The sequence below is a fragment of the Corythoichthys intestinalis genome, chromosome 18 (assembly GCF_030265065.1).
Source record: "Corythoichthys intestinalis isolate RoL2023-P3 chromosome 18, ASM3026506v1, whole genome shotgun sequence".
Taxonomy (NCBI): Eukaryota; Metazoa; Chordata; class Actinopteri; order Syngnathiformes; family Syngnathidae; genus Corythoichthys; species Corythoichthys intestinalis.
Genome location: NC_080412.1, coordinates 13,118,981 through 13,131,840, shown reverse-complemented (window position 1 = coordinate 13,131,840; position 12,860 = coordinate 13,118,981). Strand labels below are relative to the sequence as shown.

The following is a 12,860-nucleotide window of genomic DNA, read 5'->3' as shown; positions in this document are numbered from 1 at the left end:
TATCACTGAACTTTATTATTACTTTTTTATTTATGCAACTCGTTGACTCTCTGTGCTCATTTTTCAGTTTGACGGGGCTAGACGGGTTTGGATTTGATTTGTGTTCATCTCAAAAAGCAAAAATAAAAGGATTTTGCTACCACGTGACTTGATGGGTGGGATAATCATAATTCAAGGGACTCTTTTCCAAGGTACGGTATCACGATATAAATGCGCACACAAGTCAACGACACACTATCAAAAATGCCTGACCAGCACCTTATGTAAAACCAACAGGATATTAATGTGTTGTCATTATTGATTTAAAAATTTTTAATGTATTTTTGTGTCATGTGTGTTTTCGAAGCCTACCTACCCCCTGTAAAATATGAAATCAGTCGTCCTCTGCAGTGCAGAAGGTAGGCTGCCTCCAAATGTTGTGTTGGAGCGCCCCCTATCAGGCTACGACGTTTGGCCGAAGACAAAAGAAAGCCATGGTCCAAAAACACCAATGCCAGAGAACCTGTGCCAGAGTTCTATTAGCGAACTTCCCCGGAGCGCCTGTAAGTGGCGCTGTTCGCCCGGCTGGTGATACGGTGCGAATGCGGTGATCGTTCACATATTGGCGCCATTTTGGAGCCAGGAGGGGGAAGAGCGCTGCAGAGGAGGACGGCGATCGAGCACAATTCTACGCAAACAGGTAGAGAAACGCCGTAATAATCACCTTCAATTGCGGACAAATAAAAGCAGCGCGGCCGCCGTAGACAAACCGAGCGTGCATCGTTAAGCCACGGGTCGGTTGGGCGAAACATAGGCAGGGACGCCCGCTTTCCGTGCTTGGGAGCTGGAGCGCAGCCCGCCTGGCTCGGCTGCTGAGTCCGAGCCTCCGCGCTTATGGCTCGGCTGCGCACGGTCCTCATGCTCCTATTTTGGTAAATGTTAGCTCCTCACGCGCACGTTTCGCCGAGTCTCAAGGGTGGTTAAACGTCGGCATCCGCGGGGTGTTTTGGCGGCGAAGAGGTGGCTGTACGCAGGGATGTTTTTGTTAGTGGCCGGCCGTCCGCCCTCTCTCTGTCATCACGGAGCTTGGCGCCGCTAGCCGCTTTAGCTCATCGGCTAGCGATGCTTAGCCACCTAGTAGCTGGGGAGCGAGCTAGGCGGCTAACTAGATTAGCTGCCCAAGGCTTCATAACCTCAATGAAAAAGGACTTGTCAAATATTTTTGTAATTTACTCAATCGTCATTTAACACACTATCAGTGATGAGTTTCAACCATTCAGGAGGTTAATCTGTTTTTGCACTGTATAATATTCTCCAGAGTTTTTTTTTTTTTTTTTCTGGAGGGGGTTTAAATATGATTCCTGTTGAAAACTATTTTCATAGTCCGTGAATTGTGAATAGACTCTTTATAACTTCAAACTGTTATAAATATCAGATTTCTAATACCATTAACAAAATCAGACTGATTATCTTTTTTTTGTCTAACTTTTGCAGACATCTATGATTTCTTTCGAAATGCACAATATGAGCCACACTTTGGCCTTTTTCTTCTGACATGTTAGTCACCAAATCAAAATCTAAATAACAACAAATAGTTATTGCATTTCCTGCAGAAAGTTTTAAAATAAAGGAATGAAAATGAAATCTTTTTTATCATTATTATTTATCTGCTTCATTGGCTAATCCTCAGATTTTCAACATCTCAACACTTGTAAACATGTTTTAGATTGGGAAAGCAACATTGTTCCTGATGTGTCATGGACCAAAATATTAACTCAATCAATTCCAGATTAAGGATTTTCTGCACTGTCAATGTCCTGTTTTTGGTTGAAGGCATACGGGGGGGAAAATTCTACCCAAGTCATCAAAAAAATAATTTACAGATAATAGATTATAATAATTAGTGACAAAGCCCTATACTTGCCTGCAGTGTGATGAAAGTCAATTAATCGACGCTTCTTTGACATTGGTCTCCAACCATTTTTCTGCCACATGCCACTTTAATATGAAGACGTATTTTGACAAACTGGTAGAAACAAATACAAACAAAAGACTAGGAGTGCGGTCTAACATCTAGTGGATGTCCAAGTCAATGTTTACACTTTACACTGGGTGATTCCCCATGGCAAAAGCAACATTTTTAAAATGATCACATTTTCATGTGTCTGGTTGAAGCAATGCTTTTTTTTGTTCAGGCAATTTATCTTTCCATGGTGGAACTATCTTCTCTTGCTTCTTTGTGGTTTTGGTGAGGAAAACAATGGCAATGATAAAAATGGTTGCATTTGCGTAACGGTTTTTTGTGTGTTTGCGGTCGTATAATGGACACGGAGTCATACAGTACACGCTGACAGCTGACTCAAACTGTGGCTATGCTAAACTTAGTGCAGGGATATATTTAAAGAAATCACTGAGTCACAGTATGATCTCCAGTTGTATTGGAATCTTTGGGCTTTGCTTAGAAAATAATCCATAAAACTAAACAGGTGGCCTTGGTTCCGTTTTTTTTTTTTTTTAAATTTAAGATGCCCGATCCTTTTTGACTGGGAGGAACAGGCAGCGAGTAAATGAATCGAATAAATTTTTAATGAGAGATTTTTGTTTTGAAGACCTTCTTTAATCCTTTAACCCAAAAATTAAAATGAATAAAACCAGAAATGTTTTATGGTTATGACCCCCAATAACTTTCAAAAGATTTTTTTTTTTGTTTTTAAATTTTGAACAACCCCTAGCAAAAAGTATGGAATCACCAGTCCCGGATGAGCACTCACTCAGACATTTTATTACCGTAATTTTCGGACTATAAGCCGCAACTTTTTTCCATCATTTTGAATCCTGCGATTTATAGTCCAGTGAGGTTTATTTGTAGATTTTTAGGGTTAATAGGTAACACTTTATTTGACAGTGGCGTCATAAGATTGTCATAAGACTGTCAAAAATTATGACATGACTCTATCATGGGCATTACTGAATGCATATGACAGATGTCATAAGTGTCATCTGGCAAATTATGTCGCTAACTCCATTTATATCCAGCTTGGATCTTTTACATCCATTCAAATGTGAGCTAATTTGGATCTATTATAAGCGTTCATTCATGCCCATGACAGTGTCATGTCATAACTATGCTTGTCTAATGACCAGGCATGAAAATCTCTCACCTTTCGGCGAAATTCGCCGTTTTGAAGTCAAAAAGGATGACCTACGTGAATCGTGTAGATCCGAGGAGAAAACTTTTAAGGGGGGTGGGGGGGGTTCGGGTGTAGGCATGTGCCGGTTACCTTCACGGTTTACCATGCTATGAAAACGTGGCGGTTACAAAACCACTAAAATTTTCCGTCATACAGTAGTACGTATTCGTTATTTTTCATGTGTCGAAAATGCAGCCAGAAGTGGCTTGGCGCGGCAGCACTTACCCCTTCCTCTGTTTGATGGTGCGAGTGTAAGTGACGCTATTCCAGCAAACCCAAAAAGAAACACTCCAAACGCAAGGCGTAAATTCTTCAATTTATTGATCTCTCAAATCGTGGTAACTGAAATATACCAAATGAATACATTTAAAACGTTGTACAATCGTATTTTTCCACGTGTGAGTCGCTTCAACAGTTTAGCTTCATGAAAAAGTTCGCCAAAAACAAAACACGCATTTTCCTTTCAAATTCAATACACAAAGTTACTAAAAACTTACAAAGACGAATGATAGGCAAGGCTTAGTTAGGAGAGCAACTTCATTGAGGTTAATCACAGCCGCTGAGAGAGAATCAAGTTTGTATGTGGGGAGGAGAAAAAGAGCGTCAAAGATCGCTAATTGCGACAGATGATCTTGTCCTAAGAACAAATTCACGTTCGCTGGACGAGGTGAGGTCTCACTCCCAATTTTTTTTTGTTTAGATGAATGCATTCGCCAGCATATTGAATTTGGTGAGTAATGGTTTGAATCGTTTTCATATTTTGCGGTATGACAAAGTTACTGCCGTTTGTCGCAGCTTGCGTTGAACACTGCCAGAGCGTCCGGTGGAAAAATAGCTCCCGTTAAGGTAGCGTCAATCTTGTGTATTTAACGGTAATACAAAAGCAGTGTTGTCAATAACGTGGTATCGTAATGCGTAACTAATCTGTTCTTTACTGAAAGAAAGTAATCAATCTAACGCGTTCATTTTTCTAAATCAGTAATCTGAGTAAAATTACTTTCCTTGATGCCTGTGCGTTACTATTTTGTTATTGCCCCATAATGTATGTAGAATGAAGAATACTGTAGTCATGGGAGTGACATCACATGTCACATTTTCTAATCAAGGATGGAAAAAAAAGGGTCACGTGTATTATCATGATGCGTGAGCCGTGAGCGCTGGAAGTTTGCGGCCAAAACAACACAGCCTTGCTTCCCCTCCAGGATGCAATGAAATAGGCAGGAGATATACTACAAACGGCTGCATTTGCACACTGGAAACACAGCCATTACGTCACATTTTTGTCCAGTAAAGATGACAAAAATATCTCCGTGCGCTGCGAACTTTGCGCTGGCTCAAAAAGACTGTCGACCGCTATAAGCATCCAATTCAAGCACCACTTGGAATTACAGCACAACAGGTAACACGAAAGCCAGGACTTTTTGATACTGCTCGTGCTCAATCCTCGGTTCAAGCTCAGTTGTTGTTGAAGGTTTTGAAAGCTTAGGTTTAAAGAAATTCTAAATATCCATCTTGCCTCCTCAGCTGTAGTTTTGGCCAAGCAATGCAAACGGCTGTCTCTAAGGCGCTATCGTCACATGATCTGTTCGAAAAATAATTTGGACCCATTATGAAATAGTTTGAAGGATTCTTGTTCATTTCATTCATTTTTGTTGTTTATTTTATTGCTCTAAAACTTTTATAGACAACATTTTAATGGCCATATTCAATGGTCTTTATTTTAAAGGGGAAGCAGAATTTTTTACATTAGGTTTAATCTTTGAGTTAGCTGGGGTTTAATTAGTCGTTGGAGTTGATTTGAACAAATTCTGTGCAGTTTGCCAGTTATTTGTTAGTTTCAGGGGTCCGGAGTGGCAAAGCTAGTGCGAGTCAATGGTGGTTGAAATCAACTCCTTCAACTAATTAAACCCCCGCTCGAATATTAAGCCTTATGTGAAAAATTAAAATGGTCAAATTCGCCACATGTAGGACGTTTCGCCGACAGAGGACATTTTGGCAGAACGCCGGAACATATTTCCTCCACACCTTTCTCACCTTTTTAACCCCTGACCCATTTTCATGCCTGAATGACAGTCCTATGGCGCCACTGTCAAATAAAGTGTTACCAAATAACATAACTAGTAATTAATGAAACAACTGGAATAGTAACTGGAGAAATAATTAGCACATAACATGAATTTTGAATGTTATTTAAATCTGTAGTGCTGTAATGCATGCTAGGAGGCATGTTGGACAAAAACAGTGTTGACAGCAGGTGACAGAAAAGGTTGATTGGAGCAGTGATGGCCAACTGAGCCATTGCTTCTTGAAGCAATGAAGCTTTGCAGCCAATCGCTTCAAAGCTTCATGGTGGTTCATTTGGTCTTATGACAGTCGTATGATGCTGCTGTCAAATAAAGTGTTACCGGTTAATACCTTTTGGTGTAAATATCCCATAATAGAGTGAGGCCCGCTGCGGCTTATAGTCCGGTGCGGCTTATCTGTGTACAAATGCCGTTTTCGTGCGAAATTTGGTGGGTGGTTGCTTATAGTCGGGTGCGGCTTGTCGTGCGAAAATTACGGTATGTAGAACAAACTCCGATAAAAAGCTTGAAAAAATTATGAATTGGTTCAAAAGTGCAACTCTTTAGCATTCAGTAACACTAAAAGAAATGAATAAAAAACATTGTGGTGGTCAGTAAATGTTACTTTTATAAAGCAAGTGCAGGGAAATAAATATAGAATGACTCCATCCGGAGAAAAAAATATATGGAATCATGAGAAACAAAGAAATAACAATCAAAACACATCTCTAGTATTTAGTTGCACCACCTCTAGCTTTTATGACAGCTTGCAGTCTCTGAGGCATGGACTTGATGAGTGACAAACGGTATTCTTTATCAATTTGGTTCCAACTCTCTTTGATTGCAGTTGCCAGATCATCCTTGCAGGTCAGAGTCTTGCTGTGGACCAGTTTTTTCAATTTCCACCACATGTTTTCAATAGGGTTGAGATCTGGGCTATTTGCAGTCCATGACATTGACCGGATGAGTCTTTCTCCAAGGAATGCTTTAACAGTTTTAGCTCTGTGGCATGATGTATTGTCATCTTGGAAATGATTTCATTATCCCCAAACATATTTTTAATTGAAGGGATAAGGAAGTTGTCTAAAATTTCAATGTAAACTTGTGCATTTATTGAAGATTTAACTACAGTGCGTTTGCCTGACATGCAGCCCCATATCATCAAGGTCTGAGGGAATTTTGAGGTTTTCTTCAGGCAGTCATCTTTGTAAATCTCACTGGAACGGCACCAAACACAAGTTCCAGCATCATCACCTTGTCCAATGCAGATTCTTGACTCATCACTGAAAATAACCTTCATCCAGTCATTCACAGTCCATGATTGCTTCTCCTTAGCCTGTTGGAGTTCTTTTCTGTTTAAGTGTCAGTTGCCACGTTTACATGGAGCCAAATATTCCAATTACAATCGGTTTAGATGTTCAAACCGAATAAATGTGTTCCATATAAACACCTCATTCGGAATGAACAGGCCCAAACCGAATGGAATTTCATTCCGATTCACAGGGGTGGAATATTCCTTATCCCAAACCGATTAGAAGTAAAATTATATCATGTAAACAGGGAAGCGGAATGTTGTCTGGTTGCGTTCTTTCTGCACATGCTCCGTACTGACGTGGTGACGTCACTTGGTGACGTAAGTAACGTCACTTGCAACATGGCTTCCAAGCACAGCGCACCTAATTGGAGTCCGGCGGAAAGTTTATATCCATGAATCCCTCCACCAGCCCACACAACTTTTTAAATGAACAGCGTGTCATTCTGAAATTTTGTTTCCACTCGAAAAGTTAAAACAGCAGCTGATCTGACGATTGATTTCCATGTTTTGCAACGTGACGCTTTGTTTTGATTAATCCGCGCATGTCAGACGGCAGTTGTGAAATGTCCTTTCGGAATAAAGGCAGACACATGTAAACGCTGGATCGGAATAGATGAAGTGACATGTAAACAGCTGATCTGAAATTTCCATTCGGAATGATTTGAATCGGTATGAATAAAAGTCAGCATGTAAACGTGGCTAATGATGGTTTCCTTTAAGCTTTCCTGTATGAAAATCCCATTTCCTTTAGGCAATTTTGCACAGTTCTGTCTGGAGCTGAAACGAATACTCAAGCAACTCGAGTAACTCGAATTAAAAAACTGATCTGAGTAATTTTATTCACCTCGAGGAATCATATAATTTTGCCAGCTCTAAGCATCATGTTTTGCCCGGACTACTTTTAATGCGGGACAACGCGCTGACGTCACGTGCGTAGAGGAAGAAGCGCAAAAAAAAAAAAAAAAAAACTTACTGCAGCCAACAGCCGCTACAAACTACGCCGACGTTGCTAAAAACTACGCCCGCATGATGCTGGTGTGGTAGCAGGTAATGTCCGAGGTGTCTCATAGATATCGCATGCATTTAGAACTAGATGCGAAATGACAGACTCGGCTGTGTATGGGCAGCGTTAGTAAACAGCCGCCATTTTTAAGCAGTACACTTCTCAGCGCTAATAAGTACAACGTTACTGTCACTCGCTCACGTAACGTTAGCCCTTCGGAGGGCTAGGTTTCTATTGATAATGACCACTGTCGATGCGTGGCTAACGTGTCTTACATACAGGCTTTATTTAATCTGTAAAAACACAGCGCTGTAGAGTGATGAGGGTGTAAAATTAAAACATAATAAAGCTAACCGTCAGTTTTAGATCAGTAGTCATTACTGAATAAAACACCAAGTAGCACTGGTCCCTAATGTGCTCCAATACAGCAGGTATCATACGTTTATTTTGAACACTGCAAAAACTCAAAATCCTATCAGTACTTACCTTTTAGACTAACTTAAAACTTAACTAGAACTTAAAAATAGCTTGACACAAATGGAAATTCAATTGAAACACGTGGGAAAAACACATAGCTTTCATGGGATGTGTGTTATCAAGGTAATTACATTTTTAGGTAAGAAATATGTGTTTTTTTTAATAAGATCTAGAAGTTTTTTTGAGTGAAAGTGAGTTTTTTTTCTAGTCACATCTGAGATGCAATTGTTGGGTGTTTTGAACAAGGTACATCAAAAATAAAGACATTGATTGACTGAAAATGGTTCGATATTGGATTAAATGTCTTTTTTTCTCATGTATATTTATAATTGCTCTTTACCTTTAAAAAAAAAAAAGTTTTATCCGATTGCTTGATTAATCGATAGAATTTTCAGTCGATTACTAAAATATTCGATAGTTGCAGCCCTACTTTCCATTGACAAAGATGTTAGGGTTGCAACTAACGATTCTTTTCTTAATTGATTCATCGGACTAATTAAACGATTAATTGGAAATATGTCACTTTTTCGCAATTACTTTTGAAATTGTTTCAAGCATGATATAAGTAAAAATGAAGACAAAATGAATGACTACTTCCTTCAAAAAAAAAATTTTATCATACCTTTCGGACTTAACTGTCCAACTGTACTCTTTATAGTATATAACATTTGTTGAGAGGTTTTGAGTATATAACAAAACTTTTTTCTCCGTACACAAATCAGGCAAAGTCCTGTTCAATCAAATTAAAAAGTGCGCTGCTGAAAAAAGATTGTGCCCATGACTGGTTTATTTTTTTCGAAACAAACTAAAGACACATTTCATTAAAAATGGAAAAACATTTGTCAAGCTAAATTGTAACACGTTTCTGAAGCCAAGTACTATATATTTATTATTATTATTGTAATCAATTCCCATATATTTATTTTAGTTGAACATTCTAATATGGATTAAATGATTAACAAAACAATAATTAAGAGAAACATTGATATTTTTGAAATGTGATATAGTTGGTGTCTAACATTTATGGTGTCCGACCGTGCAGAAACTGCCACTGGGCTTTAGTTCTATTTAGCTTAGCTCGCGCTAATAAGAACTCTTACAAGGGCAAAAAAATTCCTAAAACGAAACCGAAACAGTACGCAAGCGAACCGAAACGAACATGCAAAACCAAAACTGTTCAATACTTTCACGTGATACGTTACACTCACGCACAAAGTGTTCAGCAACCTTAACTGTGCTAAATTCATTGATCCCGTTTTACGTTCATGTTTTTATAGTACAAATTACATGATACGTCCCAAGCAAAGTCCATTTTGGAAATTTTGCTGGTGATTCTTTGCTTCACATTGTTTAAAGTGAAATGTTGCCATTTTTGTGATGTTTTAGTACGATTGTGTGCCTGAACTGTACTGGAGTCACTCAATGCTGCCATTTTTGTATTATTTACAGTCGCCATTGTACATGTGCTTACATGGAGTACAACCGCAATTAGTTGCTGATAATCGATAATCAAATTCATTGACAACAAATGTATTAATCCGTTATTATCGATTTAATCAATTACGGTAGTTGTTGCAGCCTTAATCAGCATCTTTCATTTAAACTGGGAGGACTGGCTATAAATGCTAATCTTTCAGTGCTGTTGACATTGGCAGCCAATGAGCAACTTATAAAGGGTTAATATAAGCCCCTTTCACACACTCCGAAACACTGGGAATATCGCAGGATTTAACCGTGCAGCAGTTGTATGTGAAAACAATTTCCCGGGTCGACTGACACGGTGATTACGCGGACATTTCATGGGTCGCGTCTTAGTATAATGTTCGGGAGATACTGTATCCGGGAAGCGGTGTGCGTGAAAGCAGGCGTCAAGTTCCCAGGTCACAGCACGATTGCTGATGACGTAAATATCATGGCAGGCCGATCATCACGTCCTCTTTCTTCGCAGTAAGACAAAAAGCGGCAAACAAACATCGCAATTATTAACATAGCAAATAGGAAATAGCTAAATTAAACTAAAAACATAACAAAATTAAATTGCTACTGGGTCATAGACCCGAGGAAGAAAGTCCATCGTCCATCTTTGGAAATTTGTGGTTTATTTTGTTGCGATGTTAGGGTCCGCAACTGCGGTAACGTGGTTGTACCTCAAAGCAGAAAACAACAGAGGGGTGCATTCAAGGGTTTTGTCAAGTTCAAAAATAGACCCTTAGGTAGACATTTGTAAAATTACCCAAAAATAAGGAGAGAAGACACTCTGTTTTCTTGGCCGAGGAGAGCAAAGAGGGACTAGACAGAGAAATGCTAGATTACGCTGTATAGTCACCAAAATTGATCTAAGGAAAAAAACCTCCTTGCGCTTTTTATTAGGGGTTTGTCCTAACACAGAAGGGTGCCGCCCTAAAGGGAGGGGGAAAGCAAGCTGGAGACACCCATGTGATTTTGATTGGCTATGTGTGAGCATGTAGGTGGAACTAACTAAATACACGTGTGTAAGCAAGGGCACAGGTAAAGTGGTCAGAATGACCCAGACACTTCAGTTATGCAACGCTGCGGCCATGGAAGATGTCCTCGAATGGAAAATTGTCCTTGAAACTCTAGACGAAAGTCTAGACGTAAGATGCTGAAGATGTCCTAGAAGGTCTAGTTACGCAATGTTGCGGCCATGAAGCAAGGCAGTTGTCATCCCGACCCTCTTTACTCTTTGTAACACTTAAACATTATACTACAACCTAGTATAGCAAGCAATAATCATTTACTGGTTATATCAATAAGATAAAATATGGCAATATGTATTATGTATGTATTAGGTATGTATGAGCACAAGCAAATATTCAATCAATCAATCAAGCAAATATTCAATCAACCCTCGATAATTAACTGAACAGGTTTATTAAATAAAACAGAAATACAAGCGATCGCGGTGAAGGGGGAATAACCAATGGGTTCGTGACAGTAGGTCGACAGGGATCAATAATACTAACCCAAGCGGTAGGCGCAGAGCCGATAAGACAACAAAACACATACACTCAAATACCTGCACAACGTAAGCGTAAAGTTTACTCACCAGTAATAAAATGTCCGCTGCAAACGTAAATGTGCCTGGTCCACGGAACCGTCTTCTTTTACTGTTCCTCGATTGATTGCTTTCAGCCAATTGCTTGTCCTTTTCTTCTCATGAGGAAGAATGAAGAACTTCAAATGCGGCTCCGAACTCTTCCTTGTGTTACAACCTGCAACACAGCAACTTTTAGTCATTCCAATGGAAAAAAAGAATGCAAATAACACAAAAGTTTAATGCGTTTGCACTACAATGCACGACAGAGCAACTGCTAGTGACTCGTGTTTTGCCCCCATTTCAATATGGCGACGCTTCGTTGTGGCCGGTGACGCCATTAATGCCCGGATGTCCAACTGCGAGAATCCTTGAAGCGTCGGCCGTCGCAGTCAACTTTTTTTTTTTTTTTTTTTGTCGCCATTTTAGAAAATTGGGAGTAAAGGGTCATACGGGGTAATGTAGCATAGAGTGCTGCAGTCTTTTAGTGGGTAAATGAGGAGCAGCATTTAGTGTGTAAGCTACTTCATATGTTGGTAGCAGTACTGCTGACCAATTTATTACCGTATTGGCCCGAATATAAGACGGCCTTAATTATAAGATGACCCCCTCTTTTTCAAGACTCAAGTTTGAAAAAATACTTTTTGAACACCAAATTAATTTTTATACAGAAAATAATTACAGTACATCTGAAACAAATGATTATAACAATATATTTGAGAGAAAAAGTATGTTATTTTGCCTCATTCAAATCTTAATATCCGAACATTTAAATATGTAAACTAAAGTGCAATCACATTCGTAAATGAATGGCTTCAGGTTTTTGAAATGTAAATAAACCAATCTATTGTGATAAAACAACAAAATTGCAATAACTGCATTAACCGTCAAAGTGAAGTCTAACTAACTGTAGTCTTGAAACAAATCTGAATAAGGAAAAACATTGCAATAAAATAATGCAAACTGGTTAAACTTGAGAGTAGCTGAGATCTGTCACGACAGAACATCGCTTCAATGATATCTGGCGCCATCTAGCGTCATGAATGGGTATAACGTCTAGACCGCGAATGTAAGACGACCCCCACTTTTTCAGTCTTATTTCAATGCAAAAAAAACACTGTCTTATATTCGGGCCAATACGGTAAGTCTGTGTGTGGGCCAGACGTTATTGATTTTATGACAGTGGCTGGGGGCCGGATGAAATTTGACCACAGGCCGCATTTGGCCCCTGGGCCGGTCTTTGGACATTTCTGCTATAGATGGTTAACGTAGACTCATCCACATTTGTTTCCAGGCAGTTAAGAGCTCCAGAGGATGGCTCACTCTAAAGCTCGAGCCGCGGACGGGAAGGTCACCTACCCCCCCGGGGTGAAGGAGATCTCCGACAAAATCTCCAAGGAGGAGATGGTCCGTCGGCTCAAGGCGAGTCTCCGCGCATCTTCGCCTAATGCTCTTCGATGTCCCAATCGTCCATTCACTGACGGCTTTGTCTATCCCTCCAGATGGTGGTGAAGACCTTCATGGACATGGACCAGGACTCAGAAGAGGAGAAGGAGCTATACCTGAACTTGGCCTTGCACCTGGCTTCAGACTTCTTCCTCAAGCACCCCGACAAGGACGTGCGCCTTCTGGTGGCGTGTTGTCTGGCAGACATATTTCGCATTTACGCTCCAGAGGCGCCCTTTACCTCCCCTGACAAGCTCAAGGTAACACAATTGCGTTATTTTGTAAACATCTACTACATTCTTATCATTTGGACACTTTGTGTGCCCTATAG

The 12,860-nt window shown here is 39.8% G+C and overlaps 1 protein-coding gene across 1 annotated transcript in view; it reads left to right on the top strand.

The window, feature by feature from the left end:
• Positions 1 to 540: 540 nt before the first annotated feature.
• pds5b (PDS5 cohesin associated factor B) overlaps positions 541 to 12,860 on the top strand; it is a 60,857-nt gene continuing 48,537 nt past the window's right edge. Inside the window, exons 1-3 of the mRNA XM_057820701.1 lie at positions 541 to 679; positions 12,378 to 12,505; positions 12,586 to 12,789. Of these exons, the coding sequence (XP_057676684.1) occupies positions 12,398 to 12,505; positions 12,586 to 12,789 (312 nt within the window). The 5' untranslated portion in view covers positions 541 to 679; positions 12,378 to 12,397. The remainder of the gene's footprint in view (positions 680 to 12,377; positions 12,506 to 12,585; positions 12,790 to 12,860) is intronic.